This window comes from Corylus avellana, chromosome ca3, assembly GCF_901000735.1.
Source record: "Corylus avellana chromosome ca3, CavTom2PMs-1.0".
NCBI classification, from domain to species: domain Eukaryota; kingdom Viridiplantae; phylum Streptophyta; class Magnoliopsida; order Fagales; family Betulaceae; genus Corylus; species Corylus avellana.
In genome coordinates, this window is record NC_081543.1 from 32,572,341 (window position 1) to 32,594,234 (window position 21,894).

The 21,894-nt window shown below is 35.7% G+C and overlaps 1 protein-coding gene and 1 pseudogene across 3 annotated transcripts; both read left to right on the forward strand.

Annotated features, from left to right (window-relative positions):
• The window catches only part of LOC132175429 (probable leucine-rich repeat receptor-like serine/threonine-protein kinase At3g14840), a 66,477-nt pseudogene extending 55,742 nt beyond the window's left edge, over positions 1–10,735 (forward strand).
• Positions 1,765–6,402, forward strand: LOC132175433 (probable leucine-rich repeat receptor-like serine/threonine-protein kinase At3g14840). Of its 3 annotated transcripts, XM_059587381.1 has the most exons (11): positions 1,765–2,112; positions 2,209–2,380; positions 3,748–3,819; positions 3,893–3,964; positions 4,061–4,132; positions 4,242–4,313; positions 4,426–4,497; positions 5,080–5,151; positions 5,242–5,317; positions 5,881–5,952; positions 6,331–6,402. In XM_059587381.1, the coding sequence occupies exons 1-10, from the start codon at positions 2,007–2,009 to the stop codon at positions 5,893–5,895; spliced, it is 801 nt and encodes a 266-aa protein (XP_059443364.1). In that variant the 5' UTR covers positions 1,765–2,006; the 3' UTR covers positions 5,896–5,952; positions 6,331–6,402. The 3 variants fall into 3 exon arrangements, with proteins under 3 accessions (XP_059443364.1, XP_059443365.1, XP_059443366.1); XM_059587382.1 differs by lacking the exons at positions 5,242–5,317; positions 5,881–5,952; positions 6,331–6,402 and adding an exon at positions 4,734–4,987; XM_059587383.1 differs by lacking the exons at positions 5,242–5,317; positions 5,881–5,952; positions 6,331–6,402 and adding an exon at positions 4,916–4,987 and having other exon boundaries at positions 1,766–2,112.
• Positions 10,736–21,894: the final 11,159 nt, after the last annotated feature.

Consider the following 21,894-nt stretch of genomic DNA (forward strand, 5'->3'; position numbering starts at 1 on the left):
TACAGTCTGAACATGATGAAAAATCTCGTTTTGTGCCATCTGGAAGGCTCAAATGCAAAAACAGACTACAAATATGAAATCAGGACGAAAAAATAGGTAAGAAAGCACCTGGTCAACTCTGGAAGTCAACAAAAGTCAACGGTCAAAGTCAACGCTGACGTGGCAATGTCTGACTTTATACTGATGACGTGGCACACAGGCTGACGTGGCACTGGTGACGTGGCACTGATGACAGGGCACTAGCGGCGTGGCGCTGATGACGTGGCACATATGGCTGACGTGGCTATGCTGACGTGGCAATTAGGGCTGACGTGGCAAGGATGGCGTGGCACGTGGGTGCGACGACGCGTGTGGTACACGCGCGAACGGAGGAGGCTTGGACTGGCTCGTGGATCTGACGCGCGGAACTTCTAGGGGCGCGTGGAGGCGCGTGGAGCCTCCTATGGAGGATCTGAGGCCTGTTCTGGAATTCTGGGGAGCAGATCTATCGATCAGTGGCCTGAGAAAAGCAATCGGACCACCGTGGCGGCTGGTGGCTGGACGGCAGTGGCGGAATTGTCGGACCTTTGGGCGGCGCGTGAGGGCTCCGATATGGCTGTGTGCGGCGGCTCTGGGACGGTTGTCTTCCGGGCTTTCAAGCGGTATAGTGATACACTGAAAACCTCGAGGAGAAGATAGAGAACCGTGAGGATCAGAGAGAAGGATTCGCCGGATAACACTGGCGGCGCCGGAGGAAAAATATTTAGACACGAAAAATTTTGAGGTGATTCAGAACCTGTGCTCTGATTAATTAATCACGTGGTTTAAAACAAGTGGGCATTCGTGATCCGAGACTCACTGTTACTGGAGAATCTTACTGCTCATCACGTTCAATTCACTTCTTTTCAAGGGGACAGTCAAATACATGCATGCATGTTCATCCCATTCCATCCCATCCCATCCCATCCCATCCCATCAGCCATGTTTCTCAGTAATGCATACAATTCCCTCGAAGCTTCTTCTTTCTCAGTAATGCATACAATTCCCTCGAAGCTTCTTCTTTCTCAGTAATGCATACAATTCCCTCGAAGCTTCTTCGTTCCTATCATCTTGATTGCATGTGATGTTCCTATGTATGACCAGATTTCCAAGACTTGTTTTTCAACAACTTGTGTAGACATTGAGGACCCGCACGAGGCAAGTGGCATATATGTGTGTTTTATTATTATTATTATTTTTACAGTTGTCTCCATTATTAAATAAACAAATATTGGATTTTTTTTTATTTATTGTTTTATTTCTCTTATTTTTATTGTTAAGGTTTTATGGTATCAACTTTTATTACTTTTAAAAACACTACCAAGTACCAACTCAATGTTTTCTTACTTCAATGCTTATCATTTTTTATATATATATTTTACGAAAAAAAAAAAAAAAAATAGAGCACATGCACACTCTAGATGCTGTCTTTTTCACCTTTTCACATGTGTCCAATTTTTTGGGCTTGTTAGGCGATCAACTTGTCAAAGTCTAATTTTTTTCTTTTTAACTTTTCAACATTTTAATTTTTTACATCATATCTATATTTTTTTAATTATTATTTAAATAAAAAACTTAATACAAAACAAAAAATTTCACTTTTTTATACAAAAAAAAAAAAAAAAAAATTTAATCTACTTTATATTATATCAATTACTTCTCAACCAAAAATTTTAAAATTACATATCTACCAAGTCTATTCCGAAACAACACCGACATATATGTTCCGTGCATTATTGGAGAGTAATAAATTTCGTGGCCTATTAAGTTTACAAGTTGTCCACAAAATAAGTAAACACTTGCTTAAACTTTACACAATAATAGTTGATTTGTACGTCTTTGAAGTCTTCTCTCTTTATCACTCAAACCAAAAGCAGAAGTTATATTATTCCCTTGCTTCCTCGCAGCTTTCCTCATGCATTAGAGATCAATCAATGTGATTTTGGCACCATTTTGCGAGGGTCGGTGAAGGTGTTTTCGTTAGCAAAATGAAGAAGAAGATGTTTCTTCTCGTTCCATTTCTCCTTGCTTCAACTCTCTTCTTTTGCTTCGCAACCTTTGTTTTCGGAGCCGCTGTGTTGCCGGATGATGAAGGTATGCTTTCATCACACCTGAATAAAAATCAAGTATTTTCATCAGGAAAACGTGCAACTTTGATTGGTTGGATTTGATCATATATAACTTTTGCAGTGGAAGCTTTACGTGGCATAGCGAAGAGTTTGGGGAAGACGGACTGGAATTTCAGCGTCGATCCGTGCAGTGGAGATTCTGGATGGTTCTACCGAGCAGAAGGATCAAAAGAGAATGATCTTACCTGTGACTGCTCCTCCTCCAATGGAACCGTGTGCCACGTTGTCAGCATGTACGTCATCTCTCTCTCCCTGCACATACGCATCCACCGACATACGCTTCAATGAGATTGTTTTTTATATATTACAACTTTAATTTTCGTATATCTTATCAATATCTTTAATGAAAATGTATTAGTACGTAATAGCTCAGAAAAAGAAAATAAAACTTGTCTTAGTAATAATGGGAAATATTTAGTAAATTTACCTACAATTGGATAATGCGACATTAAAAATCAGTCTTTAGATTATTATTATTATTATTATTACCTTATTTTAATTATATAAAAAGTTTCATTTCAGGAAAAATACACTTTATCCAAAAGTATTACTCATTTGTCACTTATACTTTCAAAAATTAGAAAGGGATATTAGGACTTCAAAAACTACTTAATAGTGACGCTTACTATATATATATATATATATATATTTTTGAACATAAACTGTTCGAAATGACTATTTTCTTTTATGAATTTTTTTTTATTTTTTATTTTTTATTTTTGCTTGAAAGTGACGTAACGGCTGCCATGCCTTTATACATATAAAAAATTTGAGGCTAAAGATGCAATGCCAAACATAAAAGCTATACCTCGAATTATATATATATTTTTTAAAGTAAAATAAAAACGAAGTCGTGGTCTGCGGCATGCCCACTGCCACTGGGGGCCACTGCTTTTGAATAGTACGACCAAAACTCATTGTATCTTTGACTTTCGGTGTCCAAAAATATCTTTTAAATGAGGAATGAGGACCGACCACGTACGTCTTGTCCGTCAAAACCCATCTCGTCCGCGTTAATCCACAAAAATTTTATTGAGTTATTTCCACGTCATTATCAACATTTTTTTTTTCTTTTTGTTTCATTAATATTTAATGTTTGATCAATCTTCAGATACATACGGTTTTTCTATCTCACGCCATGCTAAGTAATTATCTAAATCAATCCTTAAACCTGATCTTAAAATTTTGAAAAGACTTTACTTATCAAGACTTTATCTTGATAAATAGTTTCATATTATATTAATGTACCCTTTAAAACATACACATGAAAAATTAGTTAAGCTGTTCAAGATTTAAACTAGGAAAAACTTCACTTAGTTCTTTGAAGTTTGAGCACATACCAAACGATTTTTAATATTTTCGGTCTCTAAACTTTAAAAATTTACAATTTAGAATTATAATCTTTGACTCCTTTTCATTTACGATTTACGGATACTATTTAAACCCTTAATACGTAAAATATTTTTTATAGCTCCAAAAAATTATAAAAATACAACTATACCCTTAAATATATAAAAAAAAATTAAAAAAGGGTTGATATATATCTTGAGAATGTTAAGCTTCGGTAGCTAAAAAACCCCACTCTTTACTGGATGTACAGAATTTTGAAAGGACAAAATCTCGCGGGCACCCTCCCGCCAAATTTTGCCGGGTTGCCCTACCTCCAACAAATGTAAGTACTCAGAACAGAGATGCCACATGTTGTAGTTTCTTTCCTCAACTGATTCATTTCTCTCTTGTATTAGTGACCTCACCCGCAACTACCTTAACGGTTCAATCCCTCCGGGATGGGGTTCTTCCCCGCAGCTGGTCAACATGTACTCTCTCTGTCTCTGTCTCTCTCTCTCTCCCTATATATATATATAGATGTTTTCATGAAGGGATGATTTTAACGTAAGAGAGTCTTATTGCAGTTCCCTTCTTGGAAACCGGTTAACGGGTTCTATCCCCAAAGAGCTGGCAAACATCACAACTCTCAAAAGCTTGTGAGTTCTGATCATCCATTTGCTTCTATTTGTGAATTTTTATTTTATTTTATATTTACTTTTTTAAGAGTTTTGTAATCGAGGAATAATGCCGTTTTATTGTTCGTAGTACGGTGGAGTTCAATCAACTTTCTGGAAATCTTCCTCCAGAGCTTGGCCATATGCCCTCCATAGAAAGACTGTAAGACGTTTTTGAATATTCCCTCTTATTACAAGAATCTTATCTCTTTTATTTGGTGTGAGAATTCCTGAGGCTGATGTTGTTGTTGTTGATGATGATGATGTTGTTATAGTCTTCTCAGCTCGAATTATTTTACTGGGGAGCTGCCTAATTCATTTGCAGGGTTGATCACATTGAACGACTTGTAAGCTACTCTTTCTTTCTTTCCATAGTAATTTTTTCATATGCCGCAATTAGTTACCAATTTTTACGTTCTCAGATTACGGCCTTGTTTGGCAAATAGTTTTGTATGAAAAAGTGAAAAAATTATGTTTTATAATAATTTAGGGTCACCAAACAAGGCCTACATATGACATTTCTTTCTCCCCCTTTTTTTTTTTTTGTTTTTTTAATTCCTTTTGTCCATTCAACGTAATGCAGTCGGATCAGTGACAATCAATTTTCTGGAACGATACCCAATTATATTCAAAACTGGACAAACCTTACAAGATTCTGAGAGCTTTGTTCCTTTTTCTTTTTTATTTGTGTTGAAGGATTTTGTCATTATTTAGTTATGGTTGTTATGTATTATCCCTCATTAAATCAAATTTTGGTAATAACAGATTGATTTAGGCAAGTGGTTTGAGCGGGCCAATTCCTTCTGGCATTTCTTATTTGGAAAACCTAACGGACTTGTTAGTATCAACCTTTAATGTCACAACTATAATTAATTTTTAGATGGAATTACATTTGAATTACTTTATTCTTTGTTGAATTTGATATTCAGGAGAATCAGTGACTTGATTGGATCTGGAGAAACTTTTCCACGACTTGATAATCTGACTCAGTTGAAAACATTGTACGTTAAATGTTTCAATGACATAATTTTCCAACGTACCCAATGTTATGGCTACTTAAGTTAACATAGATGTTTTTAATTTTCTTACAGAATATTGAGGAGTTGCAATATTACTGGACAGCTTCCCAAATATCTCGGGGATAGGACAAAGTTGCAAAACTTGTTAGTATAGTATCCACTTTTTCCTCCCTTTTTCTGTTTGCTGGTATTTCAAAAATCCTCTAGAAAATGCTTTTATGCTAATTTATGGATCATTCAGGATTCTTACATGGCTAAGAATTCATTTTCTTCTCCTTGTGTTGATTGACCTAACCCGACTTAAGAATTCATTTTCTTTTCCGGAGACAGAGTATCTTGAGATTCAACAAAGCCTTCTAGACATTGAACATGATTGTTTTTGACAGGGTCAACTGTGTTTTTTGGTATACCATGAAATGCTCCAGAAAAATTATTTTTTATAAGATTTTAAACAAAAACCAAAATCATGACCTTCCTTTCCAACCCACTTGCAACTTAAACCAAGGCCGAGGGTCGATCTGAAGATGATTTTTAAGTGATTTAAGAATTGCCTTTTAATTTTGTTTATGACGTTCTTTTATAAAAAACGACTGTCTTTTCTTGTTTTGACAACTTCAATATGTTGTTTGTTTCTAACATTTTTCAGGAAAGGATTGGTTTTTTAAGGTGCTATTTGTTTTCTAATTCATTTAATTATAAATTTTCCTGCAGAGATCTCAGCTTTAACAAACTCAGTGGAGAAATTCCAAGTAGCTTTGCTGGTCTACAAAAGGCAGATTACATGTATGCATTTTAAATTTTCTGTATATTTTCAAATTACAGAAGCATTTTGCATAGATGAGACTGCGATCATTACCACATTTGTGGGGATGAAAAAGGAATAGTTTAATTGTCTGATGTACTAGGCAATCTCAAAATACTGATGGTTGGCATCCATTTAATGATTTTTCCAATTTACTTCCTAGTTAAAGTTGATCCTCTTTCAAGGGAAATATGTAGCTAAGACTCCTACCTCTACTTCCTATAATAGGGATGCCATCTCATGTAATTTATAATTGTTAATATGAAATCATCCAAAGCATAAATATTCGTTTAATCATTGGATATGTTAAAGACAAACTACATAACGATACTAAATTGTTAATATTTTATTTTGTTTAGATACTTAACCGGCAACTTGCTAACTGGAGCAGTGCCTGGTTGGATGCTGAGTGTAGATAACAGCATCAGCATGTAAGCTTCTCTGCCAAATTCTATATATTCAATTTGTTAACAAAACTGTGGATGTATTTTTTTTATTTATTTTTCCTAATCATTACTAATGATAATTGTGCCTTGTACGTTGGCTCTTTTCTGGAACTTAATTTGCCTTTATGAATCAATTTGTTTTTCTTAAACTGAACAAAATTATCTGTGTATGACAACACTTGCTCAATTTGATTGGTTTGAATGTCAAATGTGAAGAAACTTCGACGTATTTAATGTAAATCTTTATCATTAGAAAACTGTGAGATGCTTCACTAATCAATTATGAAAATGAGAGAGTGAAGGCATATCAAAGCTTACAAGGATTAAAAGAAATGTATTGCTTACAAGTTTTAATCATTTCCAAGAATTTCTAGTACTCCTGAGAGTGCAGTTTTAAGTGTAGTCTCTTGGATTGTATAGAATGAAGTATGACAACAATAAAATCTGAATATTATCATCTTTTCCAAGTATAACAAAACATCATGGAAGATAATGGATCATGTTACTTCTTTTGTGTGCAGTGATCTTTCATATAACAAATTTACGAATGGAGAACCAAGTTGTCAAAATAATAGTGTGTAAGACTTCCTTCTAAAAATGTTTGTCTGAATGCAAGCGCTGATGGGCATACTCACTAGGCTTTTCTCTTGTTATTTTCTGCAGGAACTTATTTGCAAGCTCTTTGACTGTAAATATATAACTCGTAAGTATCAACTTCATCTATCAAAATCTTATTATATTAACTTTCTTGTGTGTTGCCTTGATATGAGTAAACACAAATCCAATTTTGATCTTAATAATAACTTGCTTTGGACCTTGATTGTTCCAACAGTGGCCTGGTTTCATGTTTGAGAAGCTCTCCTTGTCGTGATCAAAGTAAGTTTGATCAATTGAAAGTAGTGAATATGTTTTCTTCCTTTCCTTTTTTGATGAATATGAATTCTATATGCCTATTTTTTAGTTGTTACTAATTTGTTGTTGCATTTATCCCAGAATTATACAAACTTCATATAAATTGTGGCGGAGCAGTAACCAATGAAAGGACTACATATGAAGCTGATACAGAACCAGGTGGATCTTCAAAGTTCCACAAGAGTCCACAAAACTGGGGATTTAGCAGCACTGGTGACTTCATGGATAACGGTCCAGATGACAATTATATTGTGCAACGTTCATCTAGTCTCTCTGAACTTTACAAGGAAGCACGCATTTCTCCTCTCTCTCTTACTTATTATGCTTTTTGTTTGGGAAATGGAAATTACACAGTAAACCTCCATTTTGCGGAGATAGTGTTCACCGATGATAAAAACTATAGCAGCTTGGGAAGGCGTATATTTGATTTTTACATTCAGGTAATTATTACAATATACTTCCACTTTCATCTACTTAGCAGTTGCTAACATGAAATGGATGATATAAATGGATTAGAATATTGTAGGGAGAGCGAGTATGGAAGGATTTCAACATTGTAGAGCAGGCTGGTGGAGTGGGTAAGGCAGTAATAAAAAAATTTACTGCTGCCGTGACTAATGATACCTTAGAGATCCGTTTCAACTCGGTTGGGAAGGGGACAACTGATATCCCTGTCAAAGGAGTCTATGGTCCTCTTATTTCAGCTATTTCAGTGGATCCTGGTATTTGATTTGAACCTTTAATTTTAATTATTTTTATGGTATAATAGATGGATATATTTGTCTTTTTTGTCCACTTTTTATGATTTTATTTTTGTTTTATATTTTTTTAGTTTGATGTGTACTACTTCAAGAAATGATATTCAAAAATCATAATGATGAATAAGAGAATAAAATCCTTGTCTTGTTAATTTTCATTAAAGTATTCCTAATTGTCAGTTTAGACCTCTCGTTTTCATGAATTACTTTTGGTTGGATGATAATTTCTTGTATCAATTACCTTGACAATAATTTTAACATTGTAACTCTTATTTTTTTTTTCTTCAAACAGACTTTATACCACCATCAACTGGTATATCTCTAGGTGCAAAGGTCGGGATTGTTGCTGCTGGTGCTTTTGTTATATTTTTGGTTCTAGGTATCCTCTGGTGGAAATGTTATCTAGGACAGAAAAATAAGACGGAACAAGGTATTTGCAAGGCCATTAATGTTGTTATTATATAGATAAATATTTATTTATGATATGTTCTTTAGATTCTTTGCATGTGTATGTATGTTTGAACACACAACAAGTGCATATGCACACAATACACTTTAAAATGTCTCAAACTATGTGGAATGTCAATAATTTGACATGCTTATGCATCTGACTTGGCATCTTCCTCAGATTTAAAGGGTTTGAACTTGCAAACTGGTACATTCACCTTAAGGCAAATCAAAGCTGCAACAAACAACTTTGATGCTGCAAATAAAATTGGGGAAGGTGGTTTTGGTTCTGTTTATAAGGTATTTGCAAATAAATATTTTCTTTTCATTTAACGTTTCCAATTGTAGTTCTTTCTTTTTGAGGGTTCCTTATTCATAGATGAAAAAAATTTAAGTTTCCCAAATGCAGGGCCTTTTGTTAGATGGCACCATAATTGCAGTCAAACAACTTTCGTCCAAATCAAAGCAAGGGAATCGTGAGTTTGTGAATGAGATAGGCATGATTTCTGCTTTGCAACACCCTAATCTTGTTAAGCTCTATGGATGCTGTATTGAAGGAAATCAATTGTTGCTAGTATACGAGTACATGGAAAATAATAGTCTCGCTCGTGCTTTGTTTGGTAAGCTTTTACCTTAATGCACTTAATTCTTTTTGTTGTGTAGCTATTTTCATTGATAATTAAGATGCATGAGTGCATGGTCATTTACTGTTTTCTATTAATTTAATTGATTGAAGGGCCAGAAGAACATCAGTTGAAATTGGATTGGCCAACAAGACAAAAGATTTGTATTGGTATAGCAAGAGGTTTGGCCTATCTTCATGAGGAATCAAGATTGAAGATTGTTCATAGAGACATCAAGGCTACTAATGTCTTGCTTGATAAAAACCTCAACTCTAAGATATCTGACTTTGGTTTGGCCAAGCTTGATGAAGAAGATAATACCCACATAAGCACCCGAATTGCTTGAACTTAGTGAGTTGTTGTGTTTTTATTTAATGTCACAATTTTTCGCATTATCTTTTCTCTTGTTTTCATCCTATGCCAGTATATCCAAAGAAATAGAGAAGAAAAAGAAAATTGAAAGTAAATGAATTGTTACTAAAGTTCAATTGTGCCAAAAACTGTCAGCTTGAGAAATTTCATTGTTTGAATTATTTTACAAGCTAACTTGATTACTTCATGGTATTGACCCTACCTGCCATTAAGAACAAAAGGAAAAAAGCAATTAGGATTTATTGCCCTTAATATTAGCAGTTGTACAAATTCACGATTTTACCTATTGTTTTGTGATTTGGCAGTGGATATATGGCACCTGAATATGCAATGCGGGGTCATTTAACCGACAAAGCAGACGTTTATAGTTTTGGAGTTGTTGCATTAGAAATTGTAAGCGGGAGGGTCAACACTAGTTACCGAGCAAAGGTGGAATCTTTCAATCTTCTTGATTGGGTAATTTGAATCTCTTTCTTTCTTGCATTTATTTCTTTTACACTCCTGTTAATTTTTATTTTGCTTGTATTAATTTTATACCTTGCTCCTATCTCCCCGTTTCCAGGCACTGCTTTTAAAAGAGAAAGATAGTCTATTGGAATTGGTCGATCCAAGGTTGGGCTCTAACTACAAGAAAGAAGAGGTTATGGTGATGATCAATGTGGGTCTCTTATGCACTAATGCTTCTGCAGCTGTTAGGCCTACCATGTCTTCAGTGGTGAGCATGCTTGAGGGCAACACTGTTGTTCCAGGGTTGGTATCAGATCCAAGTGTCTCAAATAATGAAATGAAAGAGGCAATGTGGGAGCATTTTCAACAAACTAAAGAACAGAATATGAGTGACAGCCAGAAAGAGAGTGTTTCTTCTTCATTGATACAGAGTACATCAACGGGCCCTTGGACTGCTTCTTCTACATCTGGTGTTGATCTATATCCACTCAATTTATATTCTGATTACTTAGAGAAAAGAGCTAATTAGAGAAGTTGAAGGAGCTCGATATCGCAATTTCGTCGTTAGTATAAACCTTAACGTTGCAATTGTTTGTTGAATATTTTTCATTTTCATTTTACAAGTTTTCTCAGATTATGACTGTGAAAGAAAAGGCATGATTACATATGTAAGATCCAAGCCTAGACATTAGGTAAACCTGGTCTATATGGATCAAACTCATTAATGTGCTATTATTATTAGTATGGGATATTATTTTAGTTTCACAAAAATCGTGGCCACATAGGCATCATTATTTGCATGTGATTCTTAATCTTTTACAGTGTTTTAAATGAAATCCCATTCGATTTCCAAAAAAAAAAAAAAAAAATTCAAATCCCATTAGTCAATATCTTTAATTAAGGCCACAGTTATGATTAAAAAAATAAGGTAAAGTTCACTTACCCCTCTCAAACTACCACTACATTGATAATATCCTCCTCAAACTTTCAATTGCGACAATGTCTCTCCCAAACTACCACTAGAATGATAATGTCCCCCCTCCGTCAAATAAAACCGTTAGTACTAACGGCAGGGGCATACTGGTCTTTTCAATGAAATCTAAATGTCTAAAATAACCTTAACAATTACTTTAAACATTTCAACGCTTAAAACGACGTCATACCCATTGGCCAATGAAACCCAAAACACCCGGTCTTCTTCTTCTTCCCCCATTCTTAGAACAATTTCTATACTTGCAGGAGCATGACTTTCGCTACTCAAAACGATGTCATACAATTACTATACTTGCCGGAGCACAATTTCTATGGGGAAAGCGAGTTTGCTCAAGATCTTCAAGCCAACACCATTATCGCTGTCATTGCTTGGAAAATGGCAGAGAAAATAAACGCAGAACACCAAGCGTGAATGTAATCCAACCTGAGTAAATATACTGTGACTCATCTATTTTATGTTGGACGTTAATTTGGCGTACATGTATGAAGGACAATTTCTATATATTTAAGGCTTGACAAGCAATTAGTTGTCAAGCAATTGGTTGGGTCCATGAAACAGAGTATATATATTGTAATGGCAGATCAGTTTATTTTTTAATGAGAATCAGTGAGCTTCTTCTCCCCATTTTCTTCATCTTCTTCTTTTCTCTCTCTCTTTCTAGAATTTGATATGAAGGACAATTTCTATGCATGCGCTGACTATTGAGATGATTGAGATTGAACTATTTCTCAACGGGCGTTTAAGGCTTTACAAGCAATTGGTTGGATCCATGGAAATAACTCTGCAGAAGTCCAACCCGAACTCTTTAATTGGGTGAAAGAGCTATATGTCTAGGAAATTATCCAAGCATACTGTCATCTACGTACATGTATCTGGAAAACTTTTAGATACCCATAAGTATGCACTTTAGGTGTTTGATAAATTGACTAAATGTCAATTGGTTAATATATATATATATATATATATATACTTTTTCTAATTTAATTGGTTAATTGTATATACAATAAGCATGCTCTAAAAATAGTTGTTTTACCAAAAGCAGAAGCTTTGCAAGATTTTATATTTTGCTTTCGATTCTCCATTTTGATCCTAATTATGTGACTCATCTAGTCATCTGTATGTTTTTTAGTAAACAAAAAAAAAATGGTTTCTAACTAATTTACTTTCCTTTTCTTCTTCTTCGTGAACAAAAAAAAAAGGTTGCATGATTTATGTTGTTTTAGTGGAGTGTTGTGATTTACCATGTTCCAATTACAAACAGCACCTTCAGGCCATCAAAATGTAATATGGATTGTCCATGTGAGTGTTGAGAGAAGAAGCAACACAAGTAAGACCATCAGACACAAAACTCAGTATAAATTAAGATAAAATCACAAGCATTTAAAGTTTGAATATCCACTTACAATTGACTGTCAACATCAATATTGCAAAATTATGTTAGACGCTTGACAAACTTAAGAAGCATTTAAAATGCATCCCTTGACTCCACCAAACCCCTAAAAATATTTCATTTGTCACCTAAATATCAAAGTTGAAGCAAAAGCAATGCCAAAATAAAGTCAGAGATCACAATGTAAATTACTCCAAGAAGAGTATGTACACCCTGCCCACCAACACCAAAACCCAAAACAAATATATCCAAATACACACTTGAAACTAAAACATTTAACATTTCCAATTGGGCGTGTTTTTGCTCCTCTTTGCATGTGCCTCGTCCACTGCATCTTTGACAACTCGTTTTCCTTTTGCAACACCCTTCTTGGATGTTATTGGTCCTGGAGCTAGAACCTTCTTTGGAGGAGCCTGCTTTGCAAAAATGAATTAGTACGAGAAATAAAAAATTTCATTGAAGTAAATTACTAGTACACAATTAAAATATAAGTCACATTGTGCTAGGCATGAGTGTAGCTTATAGTTGGAGCATACCACTGATGATTTGTTTGGTCTCTTTTCTAGCCTTCCAACACCTGTGGATCCCATATTATGTTCTAACTGCACGAATGGATTACTATTCGAGTCCCAGTGTGGCATTAGTGTGATCTGATTAAAAAATAATAATAATAAAAGAAATTAGTTATATTTATATTGCAGGAAAGTGAAAAACTAACTACCCTAAAAAAGTTTATAATGTTTAGACAATGTAAAATCACCTCTGATCTCTCATATGGCCTGTTTTCTGGTCTTCCAACCCCTATGGACCCCATCTCTTGTTCTGACCGCACTGATGGATTAGTATTTTGAGTCCCATTGTGGCATTAGTGTGATCTGATTTATTTTTAAAAAAAGATTAGTTATATTTACATTGCAGGAAATTGAAAAACTAACTACTCTAAAAAACTTCATAGTGTTCAGACAATGTAAAATCACCTTTGATCTCTCATATGGTATGTCCCATTGTGGCATTAGTGTGATCTGTTTTTTTTTTTTTTTTTTTCTTTAAAAAAAGAACAGTTATATGTACATTATAGGAATGAGGCTTAACTTACATCATCCAAACTCCTGTTTGTTCTAGCATGTTCTGCAGTCCAATTTCTCTGAGCTTTCCTTATTGCATCCTGCCTCTTCTTAACGGGACATGTTCTTGTGTTGCGACCCACCTTTCTACATTTTGAACATTGCATAGTAATACCACCTTTTCTAATCCTATTTGGATTCTTTGGCTCATCAGGCCCCCTCCTCCTTACTTTTTTAGGCCTACCAGGTGTTACTCTATACTTAGGTGGTTCTATCTTCTCCATGTCGGTCTTAACCCATTGCTCTTCACTAGGCATAGGACACACTATTGGCTCATATGCTTTTAAATACATTTCCTTGCTATAATAGTGGTCAATATAATCCTCAGGATTTCCACCATCATATAATATAGCTGAAAATGCATGAGCGCACGGGATACCAACCATCTCCTACTTCCTGCAACTACACGTTTTCTTCCCCAAGTCAACCACAAAACTTTTACCCTTGCAATCTACCTCAAATAATCCATTCACAGCATAGGTTGATGTACAATAAGCTGCTTTATCACCCTCGGCCTCAATCTTCTCAACTATCCTTGGGCCAAATTTTCCTTTCATAGCTTTAATGCCCTCCTTCTTCACTTGATACCTCCTCATTAATTTCTTCCTAATCCCCTCGAACATATGTAAGATTGGCTTGTCCCTGAATTTTAAAATGTAGGCGTTCCAACTTTCACAGAGGTTGTTGACCAATAGGTCACACTTTGAGTAAGAATGGAAGTATGCCCTACACCATGTACATGGATAAACTTTTGCAAGGTAATCATGCGCCTTTTGACTCATTTGCTTCAATTCTTCCATATGTGCAAGACATTCAGCCTCCGTATATGCCGTAGCTATCTTCCAAAGTTTATCCTTTAGTAATACTCCCCGATTACCATCATTATTAAAATTATCGTACAAATGCTGGACTCATGTTCGATGGTCAGACATAGGCAATACTTGCGCGAAGCTTGGAATAAGTCCCTACAAATATCAAACAAAAAATAGTTATATAGTAGACATTAAACACGTATCAATACAAAAGCATCAAAAAATAGCAACAAATTATGACCAACTGACCTTTTGGCAATCTGAGATGAAAGTCCACCCATGTGTCGAGCCACATTAACCAAGATCACCCACAAGTGTTTCCAAGAACCATGGCCAACTGTCTTTCGTCTCAGCTTCTACAATTGCCATTGTTATGGGGTACATGTTATTATTGGCATCCCTGCTAACTGCACTTATGAATTGTCCCTTATGAGGGCCCTTGAGAAAACAAGCATCTACCCCAATTACAAGCCTACAACCTGCTTTGAAACCTGCTTTCATGGCTGCTAAGGAGATATACATCTTTTGGAATCTTGGTGGCAATTCAAACATTGGTCTTTCAACCCTCAACAGTACACAGCTACCAACATTTGTTTTCCTAATAGTTGCAGCATAGTCCTACAATCGATGGTATTGTTCATCTAACTTTCCAAATATTTTTGACTTTGCCTTTCTTCTAGCCCTATAAAGCTTTCTATCATTCACATCAACATTCCACTTATCTTTCACCTTTTCTTGGAGGGCTTTTATTGGCAAATCAGGTTGGGTTCTAAACTCACCCATTAATGTATCAGTTATCCATGTAGAAGTTATGATATTATTCTTGTACCGCCTCGAGCATGAATGCTTCGGCTTCAAAGACTTTACTTGGAATGTCTCTTCGCCCTTCACTTGACGCCCATATACTCTATACTCACAACTACTATCTTTGCACACTATACACACCCTATCCTTATCATTTTTCTTGAAAACTATATCCTTCCCCCTTAATACATTATATTGTCTAATAGCTTCTCTGAACGTATACACATCTGGAAATCTATGTCCATTCTCCACGTTTGGATTAATCAAGTCAGTTGTTTGGAATGTGCGACACCTAGTCACACATTTAGGTAGGGATGACACATCTTCATCACTACCACGGGGGGACTCCAATATATCACTCGGATAATCATATGACTTATCATCATCATCATCTGATGATGATGATGATGAGAATGAGTGAACTTCCTTACCCTTAGATGTGATGATGATGATGATAAGAATGAGTGAACTTCCTTACCCTTAGATGTGCCTGCATTTGAGGTGTCATCAACATTTGAGCTGTTGTACGCAACCATTTGTGACCCATCACCCACATCGCTTTTATCACCCCCCACCGCATCAACTTCTAACTCATGACATCCATCACTTCCATCCTCACCCCCCTCTACATCAATTTCTACCTCATGACATTCATTATCATTGACTTCTAACTCCTCGTCGTCATCGACTTCAAAAGCATCATCATCGTTACTAAGTACCTCAGACCAAACAGGACCATTCCTATTAGAATGTTGCCTATCACCATCATCATTCAACTCATCTTCATTTTCATTATCTTCAAAAGATAACAAATATAACACAACTACCTGGTGGCCTATATGGTGCTGAACCATTTCAAGTATGTCATGGTCAGATGACAAGAGCCTTAACCCATCAACAAGGCTTTTGTCAGGTTCTTTGTAGTATATTAGGTCACCATGGTTGTACCCATATGTCTTTACTATTTTTTCAATTTCCAAATAAGACAACTCATCTGAGTCATATGCATCAGGATATACATGATTATCTCCTCCCAAGTACATGCAATTAGATTCTCGGTTAAACTTACCCCCATGATATACTTTAAATAGTAAATTATGTCCTGCCATCATATGACCTATAAAAAAAGATATGAGACACAACTCAAATAAAAAAAAAAAATCATTTGCCTAATATTTTATTTATTGTTTAATAAAAAAAATACTATCTTTGACCACTAGAAAGCAAACAAACCTTTATGACTTGTCTTCTTGTGTTGTTCGCTCATGAAAAAATTAAAAAAATAATAACAATAACCTAAAAAAAAAAAAAAAAGACTAGCTGAACCATGAATCAAAAGCTTAATTCCTTCTATCAACTATTTTTTCAAATCAATTGTTTGTCTTTTACTGCCGTACTTAAAAGAACGTCTGGTAAAGAAACCCAAAAAAACAAAAAAAAAAATGTAGTATTATATTATTTCATAGTATACAAGAAAGTAGAACTATTCAGTGGATCGGTATATATATATATTACATGCTAAGTCATACATTGCAGGATGTCCTGCGTCAGTGTTGGCTACAGCAAATACTTTTACTGCGTCACTGTTGGCTGCATGTGTCACTGTTGGCAAAGGCTAAACCCTAAAGGTTTGATAAGTGGACATACCTTGTTTGATGCAGGATGTCTTGCGTGAAAATTCGGTAATAATTCTGCAAGGTGAAAAATGAAAAGACACATTAAAGTAGGAGGATATTGCGGTCATTTTAAGTCAAATAAGGGTATGATAGTATTTTTAAAGTCAAATGTGTGCACATGACATGCACATGATGCCTCTGCCGTTAGTATTAACGGTTTTATTTGATGGAAGGGGACATTGTCATTCTAGTGGTAGTTTGTGGGGGACATTGTCGTAATTAAAAGTTTGGGGGGGACATTATCAATGTAGTGGTAGTTTGAGGGGGGTAAGTGGACTTTACCCAAAAAAATATTACCAACTGAAAGATGAAAAGAATTCAATGTGCAAAATATTGAGATATTAGAGAGAGAAATGAAGAAAGATGGAAAGTCACGCACATAAAAAGAAGGGCTCCAATTATAGTTAAAAGGTTAGTCAATGCTCTTTAATTAAGGCCCCAATTATAATAATATATATAAAATAAAAAATATTGAGACTTTAAAATAAGGATAGAAATTTTCTCCAAACTAATTGGGAGGAAATATCCTCCAATCCATTGAAAATAGTGCCAAGTAGATTATATTCCAGAGAGAGGCTCTGCCTTCTCTTTAGAATTTTTATCTCTTTTCTTCTAGACAACACCAAGAAGAACTTCAAGAAGAGGGAAGATCTAGATCTAGATCTTCCCTTCTCCCATTTCACAATAGCAGTGCTCGGTGTCTTCTCTGTAGGCTCCACTGGTTTCCGTTTCTGGCACGTTGCTTTAAATCTAGTTTGTAGATCTAGATCTAGATCCAGACCTAATCTCTTCAATCTTAGATCTGATCGTCTTCTTCAGCCAAGGTGTGTCTTCCGAAGGGATGTCTACGATGTCGTGTTGCTCCGCTGCTGCTTGTGGGCTTTTTGTTTTTTGTTTTTTATTTTGTTTGTCCTAGCCTTCGGGTTGAGGATAGAGTAGATCGGTGTTGAGTCTTAATTCTCACGGCCGAATTTTTAGTTTCTAGTTGTTTTTTTACTTTTGTTTCGTATTTGGGCTACCCATGTCCTAGATTTAGTATGCACGAAGTAGATATGTTCCTTAAATATAATTGTACATGGTTTAACGGAAGCTTAAAGTCATTTTTATGACTTTGTAACCTTCATAGCTATGATTTTTCAGAGCTGTATGCTCATGAAATTTCATCAATGGAAGTTTCACATTTTTCAAAAAAAAATTAATAATAATGCTAAGTATCTATAAACATTTAAGATGCACATTAAATTTAGTCTAAGTTAGTAAACTGTTATTAATGACGTTAAGAATTTAATGTATCTTTTAAATGTTTATAGACACTTGGCACTATTTTAAATAGGTTGGAGGATATTTCATTTAGACTGGTTTGGAGGAAATTTATGTCCTTAAATTTCTGTCCTATATCTGTACCTTTTATGTGCAGAATCTTTGAGTTCATTGATAAATAATGCTAATGGGGCGGGGGCTTTGACGGGGGTAGCTACTTCTAGGAGGGGCCCACAAATAAGCCACATGTTCTTTGTGGATGACAGTCTGTTATTTTGCAGGGCCAGCGTCACACAATGGGAAAGGTTGCATAATATTTTGCAACTTGATGAAAAAGCGTTGGGCCAGCGACTCAACAATAATAAGACCTCCCTGTTTTTTAGCAAAAATACGGCAATAGTGGATAAGAAAGCAATTTTGGCAATTGTAGGAGTACTAGCTACCCAACGTTATGACACTTATTTGGGTCTCCCAGCTTTGGTGGGAAAATCACGCACAGCAGCTTTCAAGGGCATTTTAAACCCAGTGTGGAAAAGACTACAAGATTCGAAGCTGAAGTTTTTATCCCAAACTGGTAAGGAAATTCTACTAGGCGGTAATTTAGGCAATTTTGTCTTACTATATGGGTATTTTTCTATTGCCAAAAGGCCTTTGTTTGGATATCAATTCTCAAATGCGAAAATTTTGGTGGGGTTACAAAGAAAATGAGACCCGAATTAATTGGATGAGTTGGGGGAAGATGGGTATGGCCAAAGCTTCAGGTGGAATCGGCTTTAGGAATCTCAATCTTTTTAATAGGGCCCTATTAGCGAAACAAAGCTGGAGACTATGGAAGGAACCAGAGAGCTTAGTTGTGAAGATCATGAAAGCGAAGTATTATCCTGATGGGTCTATTCTAGATGCCAAGGTGGGTGCAAGGCCGTCCTTTGCATGGAAGAGTATACATAGCTCTTGTGATGTGTTAAAGGAGGATCTATTTTGGCGTATTGGGAATGGAGCTACTGTTTGAATATGGAAGGATAGGTCGATTTCTAACCCGTCAACGTTCTGAATAATCTCTCCAACAAATGTCCTTAGTTTGGATGCCACTATGAAGGAATCAATTGATGCAGATTTGAAGGTGGGGAATGACCCATTATTGGAGCGAATTTTTTCCAAGGGGGAGGTCCAGTTGATCCAATCCATTCCTATTAGCCGCACAAATTAGCCGGACACCTTGATTTGGAGAGGTACTGCAAACGAAATTTTTTTCCGTCAAGAGTGCTTACCATATGCAGTTGAAAAATGACGTAACGGGTTTAGTTGCGAGCTCCTCTAGTAGGGGGCCAATCAAGTTTGGAAAAAGCTGTGGGGCTTGGCGTGTCCGAACGTCGAAAAAAAATTTCTGTGGCGAGCTTGTCATGACATCCTCCCTACCCGGGAAAATCTCCTCAAATGGAAGGTAATTCAGGATCCTAAGTGCCCAATCTATGGCTTCATGGTGGAAACAGGTTTTCACATTTTATGGCAATGCCTGACAGGTTCGGATGTATGGGGTATGGGCCCTGTAAAATTCCAAAAGAGTTGTTTTGCTGGTCCTAGTTTTCTAGAGGTCGTGGAAGGGATATTTCAAAAGTGTACCCAAGATCATGAGATGACCTTATTTGCCGGGCTAGCCAGAAGGATCTGGCTGAGACGTAATGATATATTACATGGTGGATTGTTCTCTCATCCGACCACCATTTTTAACCAAGCAAAAAGGGCTTTGGAAGATTTCAAGGCTGCTCCGGACGAGAGGCCCACGAATATGCACAACAACGTCCTTGAAGGTCCAAACAAATGGGAAGCTCCAAGTCTGGGATGGGTTAAAGCCAACTGGGATGCTGTTTTGAACTGCAAGGAGGGGCGAATGGGAGATGGGGTGGTGATACAGGACTGCTATGGACAAGTGGTAGTGGCAAGATGTTTCTCTCGTGGTGGGAACCCTTCATCGATAGCAGCTGAATCAATGGCGGAACTGGTGGCTATAGACTTATGCCGGGAAATGGGGCTCACTCATGTGCATCTGGAAGGGGATGCTAAAAATCTTGTAGATGCTGTTAATTGCAAAGAGGATGATTGGAGTTGATTGGGTCATGTTGTGGAAGATATCAAGATTGAACTCTAGATGTTCACCAGCTGGAAAATGAGCTTTAAAGAAGGGAACCAGGCTGCACACTCTCTTTCTAAGTTTGTTGCCAAAAATGGAGTGGATATTGTATGGAGTGAATGTCCAGATTGTATTTCCGAGACTATTTTGTTAGAGCAATTTGCTCTAGCACAATGATTCTAATAAGGTTTCAACTTTTTCCTAAAAAAAAATAATAATAGAGTTTTTCTTCAAACTGGATTGAATGAACTTCTTCCAACGTAGTTTATAAAAATTACATGTGTCCATTTTTTTTAATAATATATGAGATGTATATGAGTTTTTAGAAAAATTTATTTCAACTTTTTTCCTGCTATTAAAAAAACATGTGCATTTCATATGTTTAAAGGATACATGTCATTTTTATAGATTAAGTTGGAGAAAATTCTTCCAACATAGTTTGGAGGAAAACTTTGTCCACTTTAAAAAGTTTGCAATGTCATCAATCTCTTAGTATTTTATATATAAATTTTCAAAATATTTTAATTTTTAATTTTTTGAAAATATAAATAGACTCCAAAATACACCTAGACTAGGTGTTTATAAAAAATAATTCGAAATTAAAAATTAAACAATCACAACCAATTATTCACCAAAATATATAGAACAGTAAATCAAATAGACACAAATATTTTGGTGACGAAGCGGAGACATTTTAGAGAACTTTCTAAAAGTAAAACCTCTCCAAGGTAGCCATATCCAATAAATCAATTACTATAGAAAAATGAGGATTATAAGAAGTTTACACTTACAAAACCTTTGAAGTTGATACTGTCTTGCATAAGACAAGCGACCCATTAGCCGTCCACCGCACTAGCCCTCCCCAGAATGTCTGAAACCATTCTTCTACTCAATCTCCTTTATCGGAACTCCTATAGGCTTTTTACGTTGGTGATGATCTGTGATGAAGGCACAACATTTTACTCTAAGAGAGACTAACCCTAACACTCAATATCTCAAATGTCCGAATTATACAAATTGTATTTCACAAATATTTTTAGAATTTCGAGTTAACTTTCCAATGCCACTGCTTTCACCTCAATTCGATTCTTGCGCCGAAAGTTATGGTCAAAATACTAAGATATGTGTAGGATACAAAATTTAATCAAATTCGGTTTTATCTCTAATTAAAGAATTTTGATTTGCTCATTTTCTTGATTTGATTAAACTTAACCACATCATATAACATTTAAAAGATAGTATATCCATAATCCATATACAGATCTCTAGCTAGTCTCTTCTTTCATCGGGTGGCTACAATTAATTAATCACGTGGTTTAAAACAAGTGGGCATTCGTGATCCGAGACTCACTGTTACTGAAGAATCTTACTGCTCATCACGTTCAATTCACTTCTTTTCAAGGGGACAGTCAAATACATGCATGCATGTTCATCCCATTCCATCCCATCCCATCCCATCAGCCATGTTTCTCAGTAATGCATACAATTCCCTCGAAGCTGATGTTTCTCAGTAATGCATACAATTCCCTCGAAGCTTCTTCGTTCCTATCATCTTGATTGCATGTGATGTTCCTATGTATGACCAGATTTCCAAGACTTGTTTTTCAACAACTTGTGTAGACATTGAGGACCCGCACGAGGCAAGTGGCATATATGTGTGTTTTATTATTATTATTATTATTTTTACAGTTGTCTCCATTATTAAATAAACAAATATTGTATTTTTTTTT

Excerpts from the sequence above, each read along its gene's own strand:
- LOC132175433 (XM_059587381.1), top strand. The coding sequence starts at position 2,007 with ATGAAGAAGAAGATGTTTCTTCTCGTTCCATTTCTCCTTGCTTCAACT. Across the intron at positions 3,820-3,892 it reads TTGCCCTACCTCCAACAAAT|TGACCTCACCCGCAACTACC; the intron begins GTAAGTACTCAG and ends CTCTTGTATTAG. Across the intron at positions 4,314-4,425 it reads ATGCCCTCCATAGAAAGACT|TCTTCTCAGCTCGAATTATT; the intron begins GTAAGACGTTTT and ends ATGTTGTTATAG.